General features: G+C 42.2%; 1 protein-coding gene across 3 annotated transcripts; it reads left to right on the forward strand.

Moving 5' to 3' along the window:
* The first annotated feature begins 1,056 nt into the window (after positions 1-1,056).
* On the forward strand, positions 1,057-22,081 carry DENND10 (DENN domain containing 10). 3 transcript variants are annotated; one of them, XR_009220500.1, is made up of 9 exons: positions 1,057-1,144; positions 4,223-4,419; positions 6,015-6,094; positions 9,391-9,539; positions 10,578-10,689; positions 12,542-12,642; positions 15,762-15,869; positions 17,600-17,801; positions 18,064-18,123. XR_009220500.1 is itself a non-coding variant. In XM_058544102.1 (9 exons), the coding sequence occupies exons 1-9, from the start codon at positions 1,090-1,092 to the stop codon at positions 20,715-20,717; spliced, it is 1,074 nt and encodes a 357-aa protein (XP_058400085.1). In that variant the 5' UTR covers positions 1,057-1,089; the 3' UTR covers positions 20,718-22,081. The 3 variants fall into 3 exon arrangements, 2 of the variants coding, with proteins under 2 accessions (XP_058400085.1, XP_058400087.1); XM_058544102.1 differs by lacking the exon at positions 17,600-17,801 and adding an exon at positions 20,541-22,081 and having other exon boundaries at positions 18,064-18,158; XM_058544104.1 differs by lacking the exons at positions 1,057-1,144; positions 6,015-6,094; positions 17,600-17,801 and adding an exon at positions 20,541-22,081 and having other exon boundaries at positions 4,332-4,419; positions 18,064-18,158.
* The last annotated feature ends 784 nt before the right edge of the window (positions 22,082-22,865 follow it).

Here is a 22,865-nt window from a genome sequence, read left to right on the forward strand (position 1 = left end):
TTTTATAGTTTCAGGTCTCACCTTCAGGTCTTTGATCCATTTTGAGTTAATTTTTGTGTATGGCAAAAGAAGATGGTCTACTTTCACTCTTTTGCAAGTGGCTGTCCAGTTTTCCCAGCACAATTTATTGAAGAGACTTTCCTTTCTCCACTGTATGTCCTTAGCTCCTTTGTCAAAGATTAGCTGCCCATAGATGTGAGGTTTTATTTCTGGGCTTTCAATTCTGTTCCATTGATCTGTGTGTCTATTTTTGTACTAGTACCATGCTATTTTGATTACTATCGCTTTGTAGTATGTTTTAAAGTCAGGGATTGCGATGCCTCCAGCTTTGTTCTTTCTTCTCAGGATTGCTTTAGCCATTCAGGGTCTTTTGTTGCCCCGTATGAATTTTAGTATTCTTTGTTCTATTTTGGTGAAGAACGTCATTGGGATTCTGACTGGGATTGCATTGAATCTGTAGATTGCTTTAGGTAGCATGGACATTTTAACTATGTTTCTAGAGAAGCCTTCCTTGACCCCCATTTTAAAGCAGCACACTCCCATCCTCTCTCTAACACAATGCACTATTTTCTTGCAATGGGCTTATCGCTCTGGGCAACTGTAGTATTATTTTACTCAGTAATTGTCCGTCTTCCGCCACTGGAATGTTCTGTCTTGGTCAACACCATATTCCCAAGGGCATTTTAATACCTCAGTTTTGGGGGGGGGGGATGGATGATAAATGAATGAATGAACGGCGACCCTTCCCTCGCCCTCAGGACGCCTCTTTTGAGCCTGACTGGAGGGCAGAGGTAGAATGAGAAAAGCCTGAGGAGCGGAGGGAAGACTGGAGTGGGTTGAGGAGAAGGCAGATGAAGATCTGGAGGGAAGAAACTGCGGACCGTTGCTGATCGTGAAGAGACACGGGCTGAAGAGCAGCGGAGGAGCGGAGGAAGTCCGGGAGAGCGGGAGGGGGCGGGGCCTCCAGGGGGCGGGGCCTGGAGAGGGAGGCGGGGCCGGAGCCTGCGGTTGGGGGCGTGGCCTGGGGAGGGGCGTGGCCTGCGAGCGGGGGTTGGGAGCGGCGCGCTGAGGCGGCAGCGGCGGCGGAAGATGGCTGCGGCTGAGGCGGCGGACACCCAGCTGATGCTCGGAATCGGGCTGATCGGTGAGGACGCAGGCGCCCTGCCCCGCAGGCCCGCACCCCAGTTCCGCCTCCGCCTCCGTGCGGGCCGGGGCGGCCCCTGCTCCCGCGGCCCCCGGCGCCGCCCGGGTGGGGAGGGCGCGGCCCCTCCGCGTTGGGCCTGGGCGGGAGGCGGCGGGGCCTGGCCTCCTCGGCGCGGAGGCCCGGCCAGCCGCCGTGGGCTCGGCCGCCCGCGGCCTCGCGTGGGGCCCTTCCGGGCCGGACGGCGGGGCGGAGGGACCCCCGGGGCCTCCCCAGTCCCGGGAGGGCGCTCCTCCTGGTCGCCCCAGGTGACCGAGCTCCGGGGCTGCAGGGGGCCTCTGCGCGGGCGGGGCCCCGGCTGGGCCGAGAGCCGCTCGCGGGCCGCGCGGCGAGGGGCGGCGGGTCCGGGTCCCACGGAGCGTGGGGGAGCCACGCGTGACTGCCCGCCTGGCGCCTGGCTGGCCCCGATCGCGTGATCGAGCAGTTGGAGACACGGTGGCCAACCGTGCGGGTCCCGGGTGCTGCGCATTCTGCGTGGACTATCTGCCGTTTAACTCCTACCCCGGCTCCGGGGAGTGTGGGTCGCTTGATGCCCACCTTACCGGGGAGCAGATGGAGGCCCAGGGTGTCATCTGTGCACGGGCGCACGCTAGGAAGTGGCGGAGCCAGAATGGGACCCTTGCAGTCTAGCCCGGAGCCCCCCCTCATACCGGTGGAGGACTCCTGCATCATAGGATGGGGCTCATGCGTGTAGCAGGAGGGTCTACATAATCACATACGGCGGATCCCGGTTAGTTTTCAGGAATTAACGGATGAGGAAGTACGTTGAGATCTTAGGGCAGCCGGAATGTGTGCCTGAGCCGTGTGCGGTGTTTCAAAGAACCGTTCGTCCTATAGGCGACAGCCAGCGCGGGGCGGCTCGAATGCAAGTCTGTCGGTTCCCTGCGTGGCATTGTCCTTTGAGAAAGCATTATTCTATTGAGATTTTTACAAACCCCTCGACACTCTTCTGTGTTCCCCTAGTGTACAAGAACATGGCTTGGGTTTAGCAAAAGTGGCGAAATGTGCTCATTATTTTTCAGTGTCTCAAAGGAGTGCGTTTATCTGGGAACGGCTTCCTGTATTCATTTGTAATATGGTTTTAGAACTGCTTCAAAGTCAAACCTAAGTACCTGAGGCATCTTAGTCCTGCTTGAAGGTACTTCTGAATTGAGGCAGAGTTAAACTGACTTTTATCTGGTAACAGCGAAGAAAAAGATGACTTATATTTTCAATTCAGCATGTTTTTTATTTTTCACGTTGACATGCATTTAAAAGGGATTTGCTTCAAAAGAATGAGAGGGGCGCTCCGCCCTCTTATGAACCAAGGAGGGCCAAGTGTTGATAATTGCTGAAGCTGAGTGATGGAGAGAGGGAATTCATTTTATTATTCTCTCTACTTTTTTTTTTTTTAAAGATTTTATTTATTTATTTTCCCCCCAAGGCCCCAGTAGATAGTTGTATGTCATAGCTGCACATCCTTCTAGTTGCTGTATGTGGGACGCAGCCTCAGCATGGCCAGAGAAGCGGCACTTGGGTGCGCGCCCGGGATCCGAACCCAGGCCGCCAGCAGCGGAGCGCGCGCACTTAACCGCCAAGCCACGGGGCCGGCCCTACTTCTTTTTTTTTTTTAATTTTTATTATTTATTTCCCCCAAAGCCCCAGTAGATAGCTATATGTCATAGTTGCACAGCCTTCTAGTTGCTGTATGTGGGACACGGCCTCAGCGTGGCCGGAGAAGCAGTGCGTCGGTGCGCGCCCGGATCCGAACCTGGGCGGCCAGCAGCGGAGGCGCACACTTAACCTCTAAGCCATGGGCCCGCCCCATCTACTTTTTTATATACTTGATATTTTCTATAATAAAAGTTTTTTTTAAAACTATAGATCAAAATCTGGATTCTTACTGCTACATGTGCAGTAACTTTCTCCAAATTTAAGCTGGAGTTTTTATTATTAGCATATTGCTTCTGTTATTGAGGTTTACTTTGATGATGAAACTACATATGTGACTGGATAACATTTATTATTATTATTAAAATTTTAAATATAGAATTTGTACAATCAGTAGTAACAAGATTTAAAAGAAATTTCACCATTTTCTTCATCTCCAGTTTTATTTTATTTTATTTTATTTTATTTATTTTTGTGTGTGTGAGGAAGATCAGCCCTGAGCTAACATCCCTGCTAATCCTCCTCTTTTTGCTGAGGAAGACCAGCTCTGAGCTAACATCTATTGCCAATCCTCCTTTTTTTTTTCCCTAAAGCCCCAGTAGATAGTTGTATGTCATAGTTGCACATTCTTGTAGTTGCTGTATGTGGGAGGCAGGCTCAGCATGACCGGAGAAGCAGTGTGTTGGTCGGCGCCACCGGGGATACCAACCGGACTGCCAATAGCGGAGCCGCACACTTAACTGCTAAGCCACAGGGCCGGCCCTCCAGTTTTATTTTATTTTATTTTTTTTTTAATTTTTTATTTATTTTATTTTTTCCCCCAAAGACCCAGTAGATAGTTGTATGTCATAGCTGTACATCCTTCTAGTTGCTGTATGTGGGACGCGACCTCAGCATGGCCAGAGAAGCAGTGTGTCGGTGCGCGCCCAGGATCCGAACCTGGGCCGCCAGCAGCGGAGCACGCGTACCCAACCGCTAAGCCATGGGGCGGCCCTCCAGTTTTATTTTTAATAAACCTTTTTTATGTATTTATTAAAGATCCTTCTAACCAGATAAAAAAGTAAAGTAATGATAAGTTGATGAGAATTTGTGTGGGAGGAGATAGAGAAGACCTCTACCAAACTTGTAAGGCTGAATTTTCATTCATGATTTGTTATAAAAGCTTTTTACTCGGGTGGCCTAAAACTGAAGATCAGGAGAGCTAGATAATTTGACCAGTAGAGGTAGGTGGGAATTTGGTATCTCATGTGCTCCAGGTTGCTTTGTAAATGGGATGTTAAAATTGATTCCATTAAGTGCTTCTGAGTAACCAATCAATTCACTTCCTTGCTGCTGTTTGACATTCTCACAGTGACCATCTTTCCACCGTAGAAAAGGACACAAATGGAGAAGTTCTGTGGGTATGGTGTTATCCTTCCACGACAGCTCCTTTAAGGAATCTGCTGCTGAGAAAATGCTGCCTTACAGATGAAAACAAACTTCTCCATCCCTTCGTCTTTGGTCAGTACAGAAGAACATGGTTTTATATCACAACAATTGAAGTTCCAGATTCTTCAGTTTTGAAAAAGGTATGACTGCATAAAGGTCAAAAACCTCAAAATATTTAAAATGATGTAAGATTATTCCAGTAACTCTTAGCTTTAGACTTTATCATTCACAATATGCCTTTGAAAAATATTGAATATGATTTTCATTGGGAATGTTCTCTCTCACATTTTGCTCTCATTCATTCTATAAATATTTATTGGTGTATATTGTATGACTGATTCTGTGGTTGGTGTAGGGAAGCCTTTTTTGGATTCCTTTTTGCTCTGATGGAGTAGAATTGTAGAAGTAGTTTCAAAGCCATGACTCTGATTAAAAGTGGGAAGAAGTATTTTTCCATAACTAAAAACTATTTTAAAGGATATAATTATCTGTGGCGTAGTTAAGATGTTTTTTCATTTGTTTGTGGATGGTAAGGGCATATTAAGAATAGAAAGAATAATTAAGGAAACTCATGTTTTCAGTAGGATCTCTGTGTGTGTCATATGATGTGAACAGTATTAGTGTGACCTGCTGAAAACCAGTATGTGGTCATTGTGGACTTTCCTAAGCCCAAACAACCAGCAGGTTTTCTCAAAGGAAAGAATGTTGGGAAGAAGTGGCTGAGCTCCTGGGTGGGGACTTCTTCCCTTTTCAAGGCTAATTTTGTAGCCAATAATTGGACTGTATGAAGCATATCCAAGATACCGGTTTAAATTTAAGGACTTATATTTAAAATAACAGGAAGGCAACCATTTAGAAACTTAGAAATTTAAGACAAAACAGAGATTCATAATTAGAAAACATAAATTTGCAAAAAGATAGTTTTCACTGTGTTATAAAATCTTTGGTTTATGTTCATTAAGTTCTTGCTGAAAAGCCTTGATGTATCCTCAAGTAGATTTATCCATATTCAGCACTACAGACTGCCAATTTATAGCAACATTGATTTCAAATCTTTTTCAGATTTGAAAAATAGCAAGATTTAGAGATAGTTCTTATACTTCAAAATGTGATTTTTAAAAATTTATTTCTCAAGTGCTTTACTTTTTATATAAAGTTCTGAATTTTGTCTCATTAATGGAAATAATAGGTATATGATTATCAGAAATTTATATTTATAATAATAGAGGCATATAAATAAATGAAGCTTATTATAACAGTTCCCTTTAAATTATGTAGCATTCTACAGAGAATTGACTATTTGGAGAACTGTATGATTTTTACTGAGACATATTTTTGTTGTTTTCTTCTATCCTTCTATTTCATTAATGAAAAATATTTGCTAAATTAGTATGTCTGTATAGCATTCCTAGTTCTGCTTTGATGAGGTTTCAGGACTTTAAATAAAAACTCACATTTTTGATATTTGAAATATTTTTGTGTTTTTGAAAAAAAATTTCTAACTCCAAAAGTATTATATTCTTATATAGGAAATTAAATATGTATGTAGATATAAATATATATTTTTATGTGTGTATAAAAGTATAAAGAAGCAAGTGAGGACTTTGTTACATTTTGGTCTTTTCCTTTTAATGCTGGTGTGTCTTATATAAGAGGTTTGTTAGAATATGGTAATAAAAATTTATTCTATTAAAAGTATCTTTAAAAAGCGTACTTTTTTTTTTCTTTTGGACAGGTGACTCATTTTTCTATTGTTCTGACCGCGAAAGATTTTAACCCAGAGAAATATGCCGCCTTCACTAGGATATTGTGTAGGTCTGTATGAAAACTGTATTAAATGCTAATGTACAAAAATGAAGATCTTACTCAATAGTTACATAGCAGATTTCTACACTGAGGAAGCAAGTTTCAGCCCTGTCTCCCCAACCCTTCAGAGACCATTTTATGAAGAGGAACTTTCTCTTCTGCTTCAATGATACTGCTCCTCTTATTTGGGAAGATGGTAGACGGGAGGAGAAAAAGCAGTTGGCACAACTATTGTAGTTCCTGGGTATTTTGAGTCACTTGTCACTTTGGTCTGTTACTTCTATTCACTTCCAATCTAGAATTTTCCTTAGCAGGATGGATAATTAAGTGTTTTATGAAGTAGTAAGCTGGTTCATATGTGTCAAGGTCTGCGTGTGGGAGTCCTTTTGGGGAAAGTTAATGGGCATTTTGAATTATGCCAAAGCACAGGAAAACATTTCTTAGCTAGAATCTGAGGAGCTGAGAAAGTGATTAATTGGTTCATTGTGATGCAAGTAGACTCCTTTAGTTTCATCCCAGTTGTTGAAAAATTTGTCTAAAATATGCCAGTCTACTTTCTGGCCTTGGTGAATATATCTAGTGGACTTAATGAAATCTTATATGTTAGGGATGTTGGCTTTTTCTATAATGAAGGCTTTTGCAGGGTTTTAGTTTAGTTTTTTTTTTTTCTTTAATATTGTTGTCACTAGATAGAATTATAATTCTAGGTGTTATGTATTACGCTCAGGCTCACGCCCAATAAGTAGTTTTTTTGTGGGGAGGGGACGAGGGGAGTTTTGTTTTTCCCAGTGTAAGCCCGATAAATAGTTGTCTTTTTGCCATTTTTATGTGCACACACATATAACATAGTGTAAGAATACTTTCTCATTACCTAAGAGTTTCAGGTTGTATTTTTTTTTTTTAAAGATTTTATTTATTTATTTTTTTCCCCCCAAAGCCCCAGTAGATAGTTGTTTGTCATAGCTGCACATCCCTCTAGTTGCTGTATGTGGGACACAGCCTCAGCATGGCCAGAGAAGCGGTGCGTCCGTGCGCGCCCGGGATCTGAACCCTGGGCTGCCAGCAGCGGAGCGTGAGCACTTAACTTAAGCTAAGCCACAGGGCCGGCCCCTACGTTGTATTTTGATGAGATGAAGTTGTACTGTTTTTGTAGCCAGCTACAATAAGAAAGATTTCTTGCTGTCATAAGATAAATTCCAGGTGTATGACTCACTGTGGAATATAAAAAGTTGTCTGTTAATATGGCACTGACACGGAAAGATTATTATTGCTAGAAGAGATGCTATCCAGAAGCTGTGAACTAAAAACACTGCAAAGGTGTTTTTGAACAAACATTGGACTCCCATTTCATTTGATTGAGTCAGAGTTAGGTAACTTAACTGAAATTCACTGAGAAGTATTCTGGGGCCCAGAAGGTAAGGTTGCTTTAGATCCACTTCCTGCCCAGGAGGAAGCCCAAAGAGTTTTTCAGCTCCTGCAGAGCCATGGCGTTGTAGCATTCTGGATTCTCTTCTCTTGTCACAGTGCGAGAGAAAAGAGGACTCAGAGCTATTGCCAGCCACCTCCTCTGCCCGCTACCCCATACCACATTCAAGGGCTTGCCCTTGTGTGTGTACACATCCACGTGCTCAGGCACACACACGCTCTCTTTCCCCACAAATGCATGTGTGCACGTGCACACACATGTAGACAAGCACATTTTGATGATGGTGAGGTTACCGAGGAGGTGCTCCCTTCCGTTTCTGGTGAGAGCAGCAGGCAGGCATGCCTTCACAGCGTGCTGCTCACAGTGGAGGTGGGAGCCCACATGAGAGGGCTTCATTCCCTATGGGGATCCAGGTCAGCTGCCATGATCCCCTTCCTCTTCTAGTCCCTCCAGCTAGTGGCCCTGGTAGAGACCTGGAGTTTCATGCACACTCGGAGTCGGTTGTCCAGGCTAGGTGGTAGTCTGTGGATGTCCATTTGAATAAAGCCCCCTGGGTTGCCCTGTGTGGTTTTCCTCAGGAGTGGTTTTGAGGGATTCCTCCCTCTGCTCCATCTCTCATGGCCCAGGGTTGTCATGTAGGAAGTCATCTTAACCTACTACCCATCTTGTGTTTCTCTTCTCCATTACTGTATATTGTTTCTATTTTATAATTTTAGTGGTATTTTTATTTTTTTGTTGTTGGTGGTGGTAATGTAAGCACATAGTGAAAAAAAAATACAAGCAACACAGAAGGGTATACAGTGAAAACTAAGTCTTTTCCTCCCCTATTCCAGGCCTCCCCTATTCCTGACCCCCACCCCAAGGCAGCTCCTGGGCCGGTTTGCATCCTACCAGAGTTATTTTCTCCATACAGAAGCATGTGTATGAGTTCGTGGGTTTGCCTGTATTTTATATACATGATAGCTTACCATATTCATTGTTCTCTACCTTTTTCTCTCAATTTGTGCATTAAAATAGTTAAAAAACTGATGATTGACAAAATTTGGTAAGTGGTTAAAACACTTGCTTTTTTTCACTTATCTACAATAAATATAAATTTCAAGTGATCTGTCTTAAAAAATGATTTTATTTTCTTCCCAATTTTCTATCCCTTCAGCTACTAAAAGGCCCATGTAGCCCCAGTCCAGCTTCTCAAGCAAAATTTAGATTTAGTTACTCACAGGAAGAGATTTCAGGGGAAGGGACTGAGTTCACGTTTGGGCTCTAAGTGCAGCCAGTTTCCTGTCAGCATTTTCTGCAAGTTTTAACTTGATGATAAATGTATCTAGTGTGCTTTTATCACCAGAAACTTAAAGGAGTTTGATTTCTTAATTATCTAATTATGGCTACCTCTGGGAACTCTGATAATAAGTATAGGTTCTACAACTAATTACTGTTTTCTCTGTGAACAATGCATAAAACTTCTTTCTTGTCAAAGGAAATGCCGGCAATAAAACAGAGTGGTTATGACTAAGAACCAGTTGTGAATGTAAGACATAAAAAGAGATAAGTATGCAATATTCTTGAGAATAATGGGGCCTCAGAAAGTCCATTGTTCCTTCTCTTGCCTGAGTAGACTATCGAAGGCTTCTCCAGATGAAAAGAGAGAGCTGACTTCAGAGAATTGTTCAAGGTCTCTCAAGTGGTTGCTGTTTTTTTTAAAATACATTTTATAATTAAATTATAGAAGTTATCATGTCATGAAAAGATGCAGATAATTCAGAATTGTACTAGCAAGTTGGCTTAGATTCTTTAGAAAGTACCCATGCCTGGCCTGGTGTCTTTCTCCAAGTGGTTCATGCTAAATAGTAGCACAGCTGCTTTTCGTCCTCTCTTACAGAATGTACCTGAAACATGGGAGCCCAGTGAAAATGATGGAGAGTTATATTGCAGTTCTCACGAAGGGGATATGCCAGAGTGAAGAAAATGGCTCTTTCCTTAGCAAGGACTTTGATGCCCGAAAAGCATACCTTGCAGGCTCCATCAAAGGTAAAAAAAAAAAAAAAAAAAAAAAAAGCAAAGCAAAAGAAGAAACAAAAACCCCTCCCAGATGATTCCATCCCCACAACAACAAAGCCCCCAAGCCAAGGATAGTCTCTCGTTAGACTCTGTTATTCCATCTTTCCATATATTTTCATCTACATAATATTTGTTTCCTATACAGGAGGGTAGTTCAACTTCTGCACTTCCTTATTTGGTTAGAATTCTGTCCTAGGAAAGCAGATTTTTGTGGTGTTCCTTTCCGTGTGATTCTGACTGTTAATGCAGAAATGCTCTTTCACCAGTAAGCTTAATTTCATGGCTCGAGATCTCCACTGACTTCCATGGTTTTTCTTTCCTTAGTTCTTAGCAGTTACCTCCTGCATCTGGAGAGCTCAGGCCCCTGACCCCGAGTTCCTAATCTAAGTCCTCACCTCTCTCTCCTAGCTGGAAAATCCAGAATGGCAGAGACAGCCCAGGGCTGAGCCACAGACTTCGGGGTCCTTAAAAGGGAGGAGAGGGGAACTCTGAGGGCAATGCTGGCCTTCGTTCTCATCCTCCCACAGCACCTGTCTTTGCTCTTGATCCCACTGTTCTGTACGGTTTCTAAGTATCCCTGCTGAGGTGTTAGGTTTTTGTCACACTGTCTGAAAAGGACTTAAGTAATGACATGGGGGGGGGCAATGAGAGAACATTTTTTAAAACTTAAGAAGCTTTTATGACACAGAAAGCTGCTGGTTCTCCTTCAAATCATTTATTGCACTTTCTTTTGAGTCTGGTTTCATGTATTCATCCAGCATAAAGTCCCTTGGGAGGCAAGTGTAGACAGCTCTAACACCCATCCCGGTGAGCAGACATATGGATAGATAAACCCATCCACCAAATAAGGTGCTTCTGAACTTATAACATTTGAACTTATAACATCTAAGTTTATTCTCTGTAGTGAAAATAATTTTGCATTCATATGATAAGAATTCTTTCCAATAAAAACTTTATTTCCTTGTATAATATTTAATGCAGTAACAGTATATTTTCTTTTGTTTTAAGACATTGTATCTCAGTTTGGAATGGAAACTGTTATCTTACACACAGCACTGATGCTAAAGAAAAGAATTGTCGTCTATCACCCCAAAATAGAAGCTGTCCAGGAGTTTACCAGGTATTATCTCTAATCATTTAAAAGTGTAAGCTTTGTTGGCAGCCAGTTTGGGACACTCGATGTCACTGTGTGCTCTATCCCGTTGCAGATTTGGTATAAATAGAATGTGTTAGGCTGGGGGTGAAATACCATTTTGGTCGAATGTTTCAGTTTAGATTTAGTAGTTCAAGGTCACTGACTTTGGACAGATTCTTGAAACAGGGAGTTTGCAATCTTTTCCTTGCCAGACCGTAAATATTTTAGACTTGCAGGCCATATGGTTGGTCTCTGTCCCAACTCCTCAGCTGCCGTGGGTAGCATAAAAGCACCATAGATAATACATACATAAATGAATGAGCATGGCTGTGTTCCAGTAAAACGTTACGTGCAAAGACAGGCAGCTGACGCATGGGCCATAGTTTCCTGACCCCTGTTTTAGGTAAGTTGTTTCTTTTTTTTTTTTTTTTAATTTTTTTTAAATTTATTTTTCCCCTAAAGCCCCAGGCGATAGTTGTATGTCATAGTTGCACATTCTTCTAGTTGCTGTATGTGGGACGCGGCCTCAGCATGGCCGGAGAAGCAGTGTGTCTGTGCGCGCCCGGGATCCGAACCCGGGCAGCCTGCATCGGAGCGCACGCACTTAACCGCTAAGCCACGGGGCCGGCCCTAAGTTGTTTCTTTTGTTCAGTGTTACCACAGACTCTCTTGTTTTTATAATAAACATAGATATTTTGTTTTAGTTTTTCTTTCTTTGCCAAATCTAACTTGTTTTAAGATTCTATTTTAAAAGCAAGAGGAACTAGCATTTATGCTGTGTTTACTGAATGCCAGGCATTGTATAAGTCACCTTAAATTATTAAATTTACTCATGACAAGAACCCTGCAAGGAAGTGTTATTAGCCTGTTTTATGGAAGAGAAAATCGAGGCTCAGAGAGGCTACATGGTTAGGTAATGGAAAGAAGAAAGGCTTGGTAGTCGGAAAGATCTGGGTTAAAATCCTGGGAGGGCAACTTGATAGCTTTGTGAGCACATAAAGGACACTCAGTGTTTCTGAGCCTCAGCTTCTTCTTCTGTGAAATGAAGGTAATCATCCGTACCTCATAAGTTTGTTGTTAGGATTGGAAATAATCTGTGCAAAGTGCTTGGTATGTTCTTTGCTCATAGTGTGCACTTTAGAAACGATTATTGTTATGATTGTGATTGCCTCTGATTTTAGGTGAGAGAGCCGGAATTTGTACCCTGCTCTGACTCTAAAACCCTGTATTTTTCCACCCCATTACCCTTTTCTTCTGCAGTCATGCTTCTGAATCTGGGGTGTCCACAGCTTCTGAGATATGTAGCAGGGTACCAGGGGGTTCACGAAATCACGGATAAATTCGGCACATCTTCCTGCAATAGCTATTTTACTGGGAGTTTTTTTTAAAGGAAACCTATTTTGTATAAAAACAAACACAAAGTGGTTTGTCAGTTTGACCAGAATTTTAAATATAAAATGAGAGACTGCAAAAAACCTCTTGCTTGCTGGACTCACTTTGGATTTTACCCTCAGATGCCCTCTCTGTGCAGTCTGCAGAGTGGGGTGTGTGGAGGAAACTTTAAAGGCATCGCTCCTTGCCACCATAGAGATCTTTTGAAACTTCACCTTGAGCTTTTTGTAGCTAATCTGACCCAAAAAGCAGAGTTTAAAACATTGCAGAACTTTACTTTGTAGCCTGGAGGTGTTGGCTTGGTTAGGGGTTGGTCTGCCTCTGCCTCTGATAGCTTTACGACTCCACTGTCTGCACGTTGACCTCAGGAAGAGGCAGGAAGAGGGCAAGCTGAGTCTCTAAGGTGTGGCCAGCAACCATTTGAGTTCTCGCCTTCATTCCCCAGGACGCTGCCTGCCCTGGTGTGGCATCGACAGGACTGGAGCATACTGCATTCCTTTGTGCACCTCAGTGCCGACGAGCTGGAGGCCCTGCAGATGTGCCCAGGTAGACAACAGGCTCCCAGGGTGGAGAGACTCGGCTGAACCAGGGTTGTCGTGGGGGTGTGCGTGCGCGCGCGCATGTCCTAGGGGGAATACTGATCATTTAGTATTTCTTTGGCAGATGCAGCCAATTTTTTTCTCCTTAAAAAAAGTTTTTTTAATTAAAAAAAATGTGGTAAAATACACATAACATAAAATTTACCAGCTTAGTCATTTTTAAGTGTATAGTTCAGTGGCATTAAGTACATTCACATTATTGTGCAGCTATCATCAAAATGCAATTTATTTTTAATTTGTGAATTTCTCATCTTAAAAGTTTCCCTACTAGTGATTTCATTTAGATTTTATTTTGAGTCTTTCCTTATTTTTTCTCAAAGGAAAATTATTTTTAAGTGATGTTATTATACTTGGTATAATAATTTTTAATAATAAGATTCTGGGAATAATTTAATAATACAGTATTATTTTTATTTATTTATTTTTTTAATTTTATTTATTTATTTTATTTTTCCCCCCAAAGCCCCAGCAGATAGTTGTACATCATAGTTGCTCATCCTTCTAGTTGCTGTATGTGGGACGCGGCCTCAGCATGGCCGGAGAAGCGGTGCGTCGTTGCGCGCCCGGGATCTGAACCCAGGCTGCCAGCAGTGGAGTGCGCGCACTTAACCGCTAAGCCACGGAGCCGGCCCAAATACAGTATTATTTATGTCTACAGGAATCCTAACTTTGTAGTGATACAGTTTTTTGTTTTTGTTTTTTTACCTATAAGGCCCTTTATACTTCTGTGGTCTTAAAGGTCCTTTTGTAAACTGATGATGAAGATAGATGATAGGGGCTTTTGTTGTTGTTCTTTCAACTATGAAGTACTTCTTACATATAAAATAATATGTAATATTTCTGCAAGTTATAAAAAATAAAATAAACACTCATAGACTCGCCAGAGAGATGGAAAAGTAGAATGTTGTCAGTACTTTGAAGCACTCCATGTGCCTTCTCATCTCATTCCACTGTTTTTCCTCACTCCCCTCCTCTGGCCACATAAAAATAAACACATATCTCTAAACAACGTATTGTTTAGTTTTACTAAACTAACTTCTTACACATGGACGCATGATGGATGAATTCTTCTGTGGCCTGTTGTGGGTTTTTTTTTTTTTTTGCTTAATATTTCATATTTTTGTGAAATTCATCCATGTTCCTGTGGATATCTATAGTCTCATTCATTTTTGGTGCTGTGTAGGATTCCATTAAATGATATACCATAGTCTGTTCATTTGGACTTTTCTCGTTATTCACTTTTAAAACAGGGTGCTATGAACATTCTTTATTTTGTGAGGAAGATCAGCCCTGAGCTAACATCCATGCTAATCCTCCTCTTTTTGCTGAGGAAGACCGGCTCTGAGCTAAGGTCTATTGCCAATCCTCCTCCTTTTTTCCCCAAAGCCCCAGTAGATAGTTGTATGTCACAGTTGCACATCCTTCTAGTTGCTGTATGTGGGACGCCGCCTCAGCGTGGCCGGAGAGGCGGTGCGTCGGTGCATGCCCGGGATCCAAACCTGGCCGCCAGTAGCAGAGTGTGCGCACTTAACTGCTAAGCCACGGGGCCGGCCCAATGAACATTCTTATTGTGGGTCTCTTGCTGCACATATGCAAGACTGTCTCTAGGTTATACATTGGGGAGTAGAATCTCTGGGTTGTAAGGTGTGCAAGTCCTCCAGCTGCTGGATAATGCCAGATGTATTCTTCAGAGATTGTACCAATTTACCCTCTCACTAGCAGTGTGGCAGAGGTCCCGTTGTTTCACATCCTCAGTAACACTTGATATTATCAAACTTTAAAATGTTTGCCAACTTGGTGGGTATATGGTGATATTTCATTGTGATTTTAATTTGCATTTTCCTGATTCCTAATGAGGTCAAGCATATTTCTGTGTTTTTGTCATTTGTGTTTCCTCTTCTGCAAAATGACTGTTTTCTTTTATTCATTTTTCCATTGGGTTGTTTTTCTTATTGATTCATAGGAATTCTTTATATATGCAAGATATGAATCCATTGTTGGTTATATATGCTTGAAAATTCTCTGAGTTTTAAGTGTTTTTTAACACTTCATTCTCCTCATCTTTTGATGAATAGAAATCTTAATTTTAATGTGGTAGACTTTATTAGATTTTTCTTTTATGACTTTAGTTTTTATATTTTGTTTAAGAAAATCTCTATCCCAAAGGTAGAAAGATATTCTCCTATATTTTCTTGTCAACATTTTAAAAGTTTTTTTCTTCCCCATTTAAAAGCTTAATCTCCCTGGAATTACTTTCTTGGTAGTGTGTGAGTTTGGGATCTGATCTCACTTTTTGCCATTTGGATGGCCACTTGGCCCAGGAACACTTATTGAATAGTGTCCTCCTTTCTCCAGTAATGAGCAGTATCATTTCTGTCATATATCACATTTTCTCATTATGTGTGTGAGTCTGTGTCTGGGTGCTCTGTGGTAAGTTTTTGTTTTTGTTGCTGTTGTTGTTTTTTACATGTCCTCACTTGGTAAAGTAAAACTTGAGCAATGATAAATTGGTCCTCAAAAAATTTTTTTTATTGTACTGTTCTGTGAAATCCTAAAAGTCTGAGAACCATTATCTTAACACCAATTCCAGAGGTCTGCTAATTCTTGAGTTGCACTGATTCCTTTAGCATTTATTGTATCTGATCTTAAATTGGTGGAAGATGATGCTCTTTCCACCATGTGACTCTGAGAAACCCAGGTGTTTGGCTCTGATTTCTTGGAGACAAAGACCTAACGGGAGAGCACTAGTCAAGAGAGACCTTGCCACCTTCTGCCTTGTCTGCCATTCTTGACCCGAACAGCAACGACTCAAAAGTAAATGCTTTACTTCAGCCTTCTTCCTGATACTGAAGTCTAGATTTGGAACGTTTTGGGTTGTGTGAGTTCCTTCAGGCAGTTGACAATAATGTAGTCTTAATAAATGCCACAGGGTACAGCTAATGCAACCTGAATAAATAAAGCAGTGATGAAAAGCAGCCAATGAGCTTTTAGACCCCATTCTCTTTTGGTATGTTCACAATATGATGTCTTCCTACTCCAGTAATGTTGGTCCTCTTTGTAATGCAGGTTACATCGCCGGATTTGTGCACTTGGAGGTGAGCAATAGATCAGACCTCTATGACGTGTTTGTGAATCTGGCAGAGAGTGAGATTACCATTGCTCCACTTGCGAAAGGTTAGTTCTCTATTCTATTCTGTTCTGTTGTTACCACAAGATGTAAGCCAGGCAGTGGTATTTTTTGGGCTAATTATCTAAAACCAGTATTTGAGGGCCTGCTTAATCTTCTGTGCCAAAGCTAGAGGGATTCTTCCATGTCTAGAACACAGCATTTATTCTCATAGACCTAGCCATGTTAATAATACATCCTGGGTGCTGATGCTGCACAGTATATGTTAATAAGATAGTCTGTTCATCTTGTTTCTCCACTTTTCTGTTTAAACAAGGTGTATTAATTATCTATTGCTGCATAACAAATCACTTCTAAACTTAGTGATTTAAAACAACAAATATTATCTCACAGTTTTGGTGGGCAGGAATTCAGGAGTGACTGAGCTGGGAGGTTCTGCTCAGGATCTCTCATGAGGTTTCAATCAAGATGTTGCCAGGGCTGCAGTCATCTGAAGGCTCAACTGAGGCTAGAGGATCCACTTCCAAGCTACCTCATATGACTCTTGGCATGAGGCCTCACCACATGGACCTCTCCACAGGGTAGCTTGAGTGTCCTCGTGACATGACAGCTGGCTTCCGCAAGAGTGAGTGATCCAAGAGAGAGGAGACAACAGTGCCTTCTATGACCTAGTCTCAGAAGTCCTGACCATCACGTCCTCCATATTATGCTTGTTAGAAGCAAATTATTAAGGGAAAAGGACTAGGCTCCACCTCATGGAGGAAGGAGTATCAAAGAGTATAGACATTTACCACTACACAAAGGTTGTATATGACTCCTGTGTGGAAAATCTTTTTGAAGGGTGTCTCAGTAAGCACAAGGGAATGAATGTATTCTTGGAGCTAATGATTAAGAAAGGATGTTCTAAGGGCCGGCCCCGTGGTGTAGTGGTGAAGTGCGCGCGCTCTGCTGCTGGCGGCTGGGGTTCGGATCCCGGGCACGCACCAACGCACCGCTTGTCAGGCCATGCTGTGGCGGCGTCCCACATAAAGTGGAGGAAGATGGGCACGGACATTAGCTCAGGGCCAGTCTTCCTCAGCAAAAAGAGGAGGATTGGCAGATGTTAGCTCAGGGCCGATCTTCCTCACAAAAAAAAAGAAAGGATGTTCTAGTGTCATAGTGTCATCTCTATGAAACTTTAAATTGTCCTAAATTACAGCTACATAAAGTGGTAAAGATTGGGTTAAGTGTGTGTTGAGCCTGGGGCACTACTGAGGTGTTGGTTTTAGATGGGAATTACTGATAACAGCTTTTATATTGTCATTTCTCTTTCTCCTAAAAGTAGGAGCAGCTGAATGCTGGCTAATTAGGGATTTTTGTTAGATAGATTCTGATTATGTGAGGTTTTATCTAGCAATTTCAAATTAATGGAACCAGAACTAGTTTTCTTTTAATTTGTTTTGAAATTACAAACATATAATGCATGTTCATGGTGAAAAATTCAAAATATAGAATCAGCTCTTTAGGAGATACTGCCTTTTGTAAAGCCAAAGTGATAGAAAATTAGCTGTGGCCAGGGCCACTTAAGTTGCTGAAGCACTAGGACCAGGAGGGGTGGCTGTCTCCCTGCTGCCATCTGTTGCTGAGTCTATACAATGGGCTCATCCCTGTTGGCCCCATTCGAATGGAGTTTGTCCCTTGAAGTGACAAACAGAAATTTCTGTTACTCTTCTTGCTGCAGAAAGTAGCAATGTATATAATTAATGTAATTAGGTTGTTTCCTTTTCTCATTTCTAAGGGCCTTTACACACTGAATGTTCTGCTGGCTTCTGCAGAGCTGACAGGAAGTGCTTCATTCACAATATTCCCGCCAGAAAGATAAACTTGAATTCTTAGCTGTGAAGACCTGGACAGGCTCTTGGCTTAAAATCACAACTTATTTGTAGTCAGGAGTTTTCATTAGGTTTTGTCTAGAAAGAAAAGATAAAAATTCTTATCAGGTAGGTGTGAAGGAGATCTTTGGTTTGGTGTTGGCGTATTTTTCTTTAGGACATGAAGTCTATAAATCATAATTATGTCTTACCTCCTAGCATGTCATCATATCTATGTTTAGTAATAAGATGGAAATGTGGGGGATTGTCAGTTGCTTTTTGAAAATTCCCTCTGTGTGATCTTTCACGTTTTCAGGTAGATGGCATGATTATTTTTTATTATGTAAATGTCTAAATATTCATACAACATTATTCTTCTTGATCTCACCAGAGGCCATGACAATGGGCAAACTGCACAAAGAAATGGGTCAGTTGATTGTTCAGTCTGCAGAAGATCCAGAGAAATCAAACAGCCAAGTTATACAGGTAATTCCTTAATTATCTGACTTACTGAGAGTCCTGAAATGGCGTCACTGGGCAGTGTGTGGCGGACAGCTGCTCGTTACCCACTGCTGTTCGTGTAAACAGAGTGAAGTGACTGGGAGAGGCCGGTGGGCAGATGCTCAGAAGAGGGTTTGCAGGATGGCCCTGGTGAAGACGAGCAGGTGGGCAGCTGCTGTGGCCGATCGCTCTGGGGACAGATATATGCGGGGGCTGGTGGTGAAGCTAAGTATTTATAGTGAGAAATGTAACTGCCAAGTGGTCTGAATGCTTTTCTGGGCTGGCCAGTGCATTCTCTCCTCCTAGTGGAATTTTCACGGAGGAACAAATTGTAAAGTGAAGGTTGCTTCTGAGCGTGGGGAACTAGATCAAGCATCTTAATCTAGCTTTGGTGTATTGTCTCCAGGACATTGGTAAGCATGTAATCAGAACCCCTGCCAAACTTCGCAGACTCTGGCGTCACACCCTGCAGGGCCAGCTCCTCTCTGGGGTCTACGTGTCAAGCTGACCACAGTGTCCATGTGGCCCGTCTCCTCTACCCTTGCCAGATTGGGGTGGCAAATGGGTTTTATTTATGCCTCTCCGTGTGGTGATAGAACCCCACCTGGGCACCGCAGCTTGCCCAGTCTCCTCTCCTGTCTGCTGCCTATTTGCATGGTGCCGGTTCCCAGCTCCTTGCTCCTCTCCTGCAGGGATACACTTCCAGCCTAGCCTCTCCCAGGAGCTGCCTCATCTAGACCCCTGTCTCATAGCCTGGGAGCCAGGGGCCGGGAAGGATTGTCTCTCCCTGTCTGCACCTGTGCCTCCTGGGGGACACCTCTGATGAGCAGACCCTGCTCACCTGGTCAGACCTGGTGGCTCTTCTTCATTTACCCATTCATTTACTTAGGTGATGGTTATTGAGTACTGACTCTATGTCAGGCATCCCACAGGCAGTGAGGTTACAGGGCAAGCAGAGCCCCTGCCCTTGTGTGTGTTTTAGTGGAGCAGATGGACACAGTAATATACACAACAAGATCACTGTGAGCCGTGATAAATGGCTGCTGGCACAGGAACAAGGGGTTGAGGTAGAGAATATTAGAGAAGGGGTCAGAGGCCTCTGAGGAGGTGACATGTGAGCTGAAGGGTGCTGGTGAGAGAAGCCCCAGTGCTTGACAGGGACCCGCCAGCAGCACTGTTCTTTCTGTCCAGTGCTGGTGGCCCGTCCAGCTGTGGCCAGGAAGAATGGGCGGGTCTTCTCCTGAGGACCTGAACACTGAGACCCTCCTTTCCCACCACATGGATCGTCATTGCCCATCCATCCCTCTGTCAGCATTAGAGTAAAAACACTGACGCTTTACAATGTTGGTGAAGTATGTAAATCTGAGTTTTGAATTATTGTGTTTTTCATGGAGTAGAAGTGATACACAGATGACTCAGTATAATGTATGATGCGAGTGCCCGGCATGCCGTAGGCGTTCAGAAATAGTTGAATGACTTAAGGCTGTCAGCAAACCAAGAAAAAGACATGACTTTAATGTGAGCTCTGGTGAACCCTCAGCCACCCAAAGGAACCCCCATCAGCGAGGAGTAAAGCTGTGGGGCGGGTGCTGGGTACTTATCCCAAGCAGAAGAGGACTTTGGGAAGAGATTTGTTCTAAAACAACAGCAGCTTCCCCAAAAAGTTAAACATAGTATTACCATAAATTCAGCAATTCCACTTGTGGGTATATGTCAAAAAGAATTGAAAGCAGGGACTCAGATATCTGTACACCCACGTTCCTAGCAGCACTATTGACAACAGCCAAAAGGTGAAAACAACCCAAATGTCCATCAGTGGATGAACGGATAACAAAACTGTGGTATATAAATACAATGGTATATGATTCAGCCCTAAAAAGGAATGAAGGTCTAACATGTGCTACAACATGGATGAACCTTGAAAACATTATGCAAAGTGAAATAAGCCAGGCACAAAAGGATAGATATTGTATGATTCCACTTACATGAGGTATCCAGAATAGGCAAATTCATATTGGCAGAAAGTAGAATGGTGGTTACCAGGGACTGGGGAGAGGGAGAGGGGAGTTACTATTTAATGGGTACAGAATTTCAGTTTGGGATAATGAAAAAGTTCTGGAAATGGATAGTAGTGATTGTCGCACAACACTGTGAGTATACTTAATGCTATTGAATTGTACACGCTAAAATGATTTTAAAAAATTACGATATTGATTTTTCTAAGTTAAGTCTGTTTCATTTTTCCTAATTTATAATGAAGTTAGTTTGATAAAATTTTTTAAAAAGCAGGAGGAATTCTATTCAAATGCAACAACTATTCAGACTTTTTAATGCTAACATACTGCGTATTTTCCTGTTCTATTAAAGGATATTTCCCTAAAAACAAAAGAAATCTTCACCAACCTGGCACCATTCTCAGAAGTTTCGGGTGATGGAGGAAAGCTGGTTCTCAATTTTGAGGCACTAAAGCAAAGACGATTTCCACCAGCAACGGAAAACTTCCTTTACCATCTAGCAGCAGCCGAACAAATGCTGAAAATCTGACCATGGGACAGCATGTGTCACTGACGACTGATAGAAAGCTCCTTCACCGTGATTATCTATTAACTATGTAAAATAACAAAGAAAATGTTCTATTTTTAATGATTTATTTGAAAGTATTGAGATTTGACCTGAAAAAGCACTGAAACACATATGAAAACACTTCTGATTTTCTCCTCCCTGATTAGTTTCATGCCTACTGTCAGTGTTGGACAAAGGGCTGTGACTACCGTATATAACGTTATAGAACGGCCCGACGTCCTGGAGTAAGAGAAACAAGCTCTGTCAAGTTCTCATGCAAATCACAGCAAATCCAAAAGCCTTCACTGTTATAAGTCCCAGTTTGTCTCATTGTGTAGCCACAAACTAATGGTTTATTTTCAGAAAGCTGCCTGAAATTTTGCTTTGTATTCTTCTAGGAAGAACCTTAATTCCTCATGAGGAACTCTACTTTCTGAGCCAAACTACTAAGTTTTCTGCAGAACTGTCTGGAAGATCATTCAAAAGACCCTGCAGTTGCACTTTCTTGTAAAAGAAAAAAAATTTTTTTTCTTGGCCTTTGAACATTTTGCCTATATTATGAGGGTTTTGCATAGATTTTATACTTGAGTAGACAATTTTAATAATCCATATTTATACTGTTGCAGAGAAAAGCATTTGGCAAACTTAAGCCATTCATACTCTTCAGTTAGCCCTATTGCTAGCAATATTCTTTTGAAAAAGATGCCAGTCCTTATGTGGTAGAGTAAAATCAGAAGCCCATTTGAATATAAATGTCCGTCTGACTGAAACAGCAACTTTATACAGTTGGTAAGGGAGGGTGAGAATTAACTTCTTGCAAGGGCCTAAAGCAGAGAATGTCTTCAAACAACTTCAGTAAAGATAATTCGGCCACATATGAAGGTAACCATTCTTGTTCAGTTATGTACCTTTCATAATTGGAGACCAAAAAATTGCAAAATAAGCATGGAGATCTAAATTATGTACTTGCTATTTTATCATATGTATTCATATTAATTATGAAAGGTTATTTTACACTCAGTACTGTTGTCCTCAGAAATCTTACCCAGAAAAACATTTGCAAAAAAATCTTTATTGGATCTTTCCTTTATTCTTGGTGTTAGATATACTTAGCAAGAGCCTTTTTCTCCTGCCTCCTTGGGTGGGGGCAGGGGATGATGTGAGATGAGATGATGTTTACTTAGGCAAACAATTGAAAATTAAATCTGCACTTTATGAAAATGAATACTAACAAACATCTTTTCTCCCTCATTTTTTGTATTACTACATTAGCTAATGATCAAAGTTGTTAAAATTACAAATTTATGATGCAGAAATAAAATTATTTTGATACTCAACAAAGTTTTAGGTAGATGAAGAATTTTGCTCTTTCTCTAATTCTCCCCACTCCAAACAAAAGTGAGACCCCCTTCTTTTTTCTTCTTCCCCCCAAGCCCCAGGACATAGTTGTATATAGTTGTAAGATCTTCTGTTCTTCTGTATGAGCCGCTGCCACAGCATGGCTACCGCCAGACGAGTGGTATGATTCCGTTCTCAGGCCACCGAGGTGGAGAACCCCAAACTTGAACCGCTATGCCATCAAGGCTGGCTCAAAAACCCCTTTTGTCAACTGCAAATGCACTGGGGAATTGAGACCTATTTGAAAGTTAAGGGGTCCAGGCTCGTTCTCTCCCTGCCCTAGCCCTCCTCCATCCCCCACTTCCTAGAGCTGACTCTTAACGGTAGTGTCTTCTCCTTTGAAAAAGATGCCCTCACATATCTACTGTTGGTGGCTAAGCTTCCACCTGGAGCCTTTGCACATTTTTTTTTTTTAATTTTGTTTAGTGTAAGCCTGTGGCTATACTGAGCCATCTGGTAGATCATTTTTACTGACTTGGTCCTTTTTAAGCCGTTGTGAAACCCTTTTTACCAAATTTGGAGCTAACCGTCATTCTGGCCTAGGGAAAACTGAAAGCTACAGGTACATTCCTTGATGTGGGGCAGATTGTGTTGGAAACATTCCCCCAGTATGCAAATGTTTGGGTGCCTACTCTGTGCTGTGTACTATATTGTATCCTGGGACTTCCTTGATGCACAAGACACAGTTCTGCTCTCATGGCGCACAGCCTGTGGGGGCACAGGGTCAGCAAA

Source organism: Diceros bicornis, chromosome 6 (genome assembly GCF_020826845.1).
Source record: "Diceros bicornis minor isolate mBicDic1 chromosome 6, mDicBic1.mat.cur, whole genome shotgun sequence".
Classification (NCBI taxonomy): Eukaryota; Metazoa; Chordata; class Mammalia; order Perissodactyla; family Rhinocerotidae; genus Diceros; species Diceros bicornis.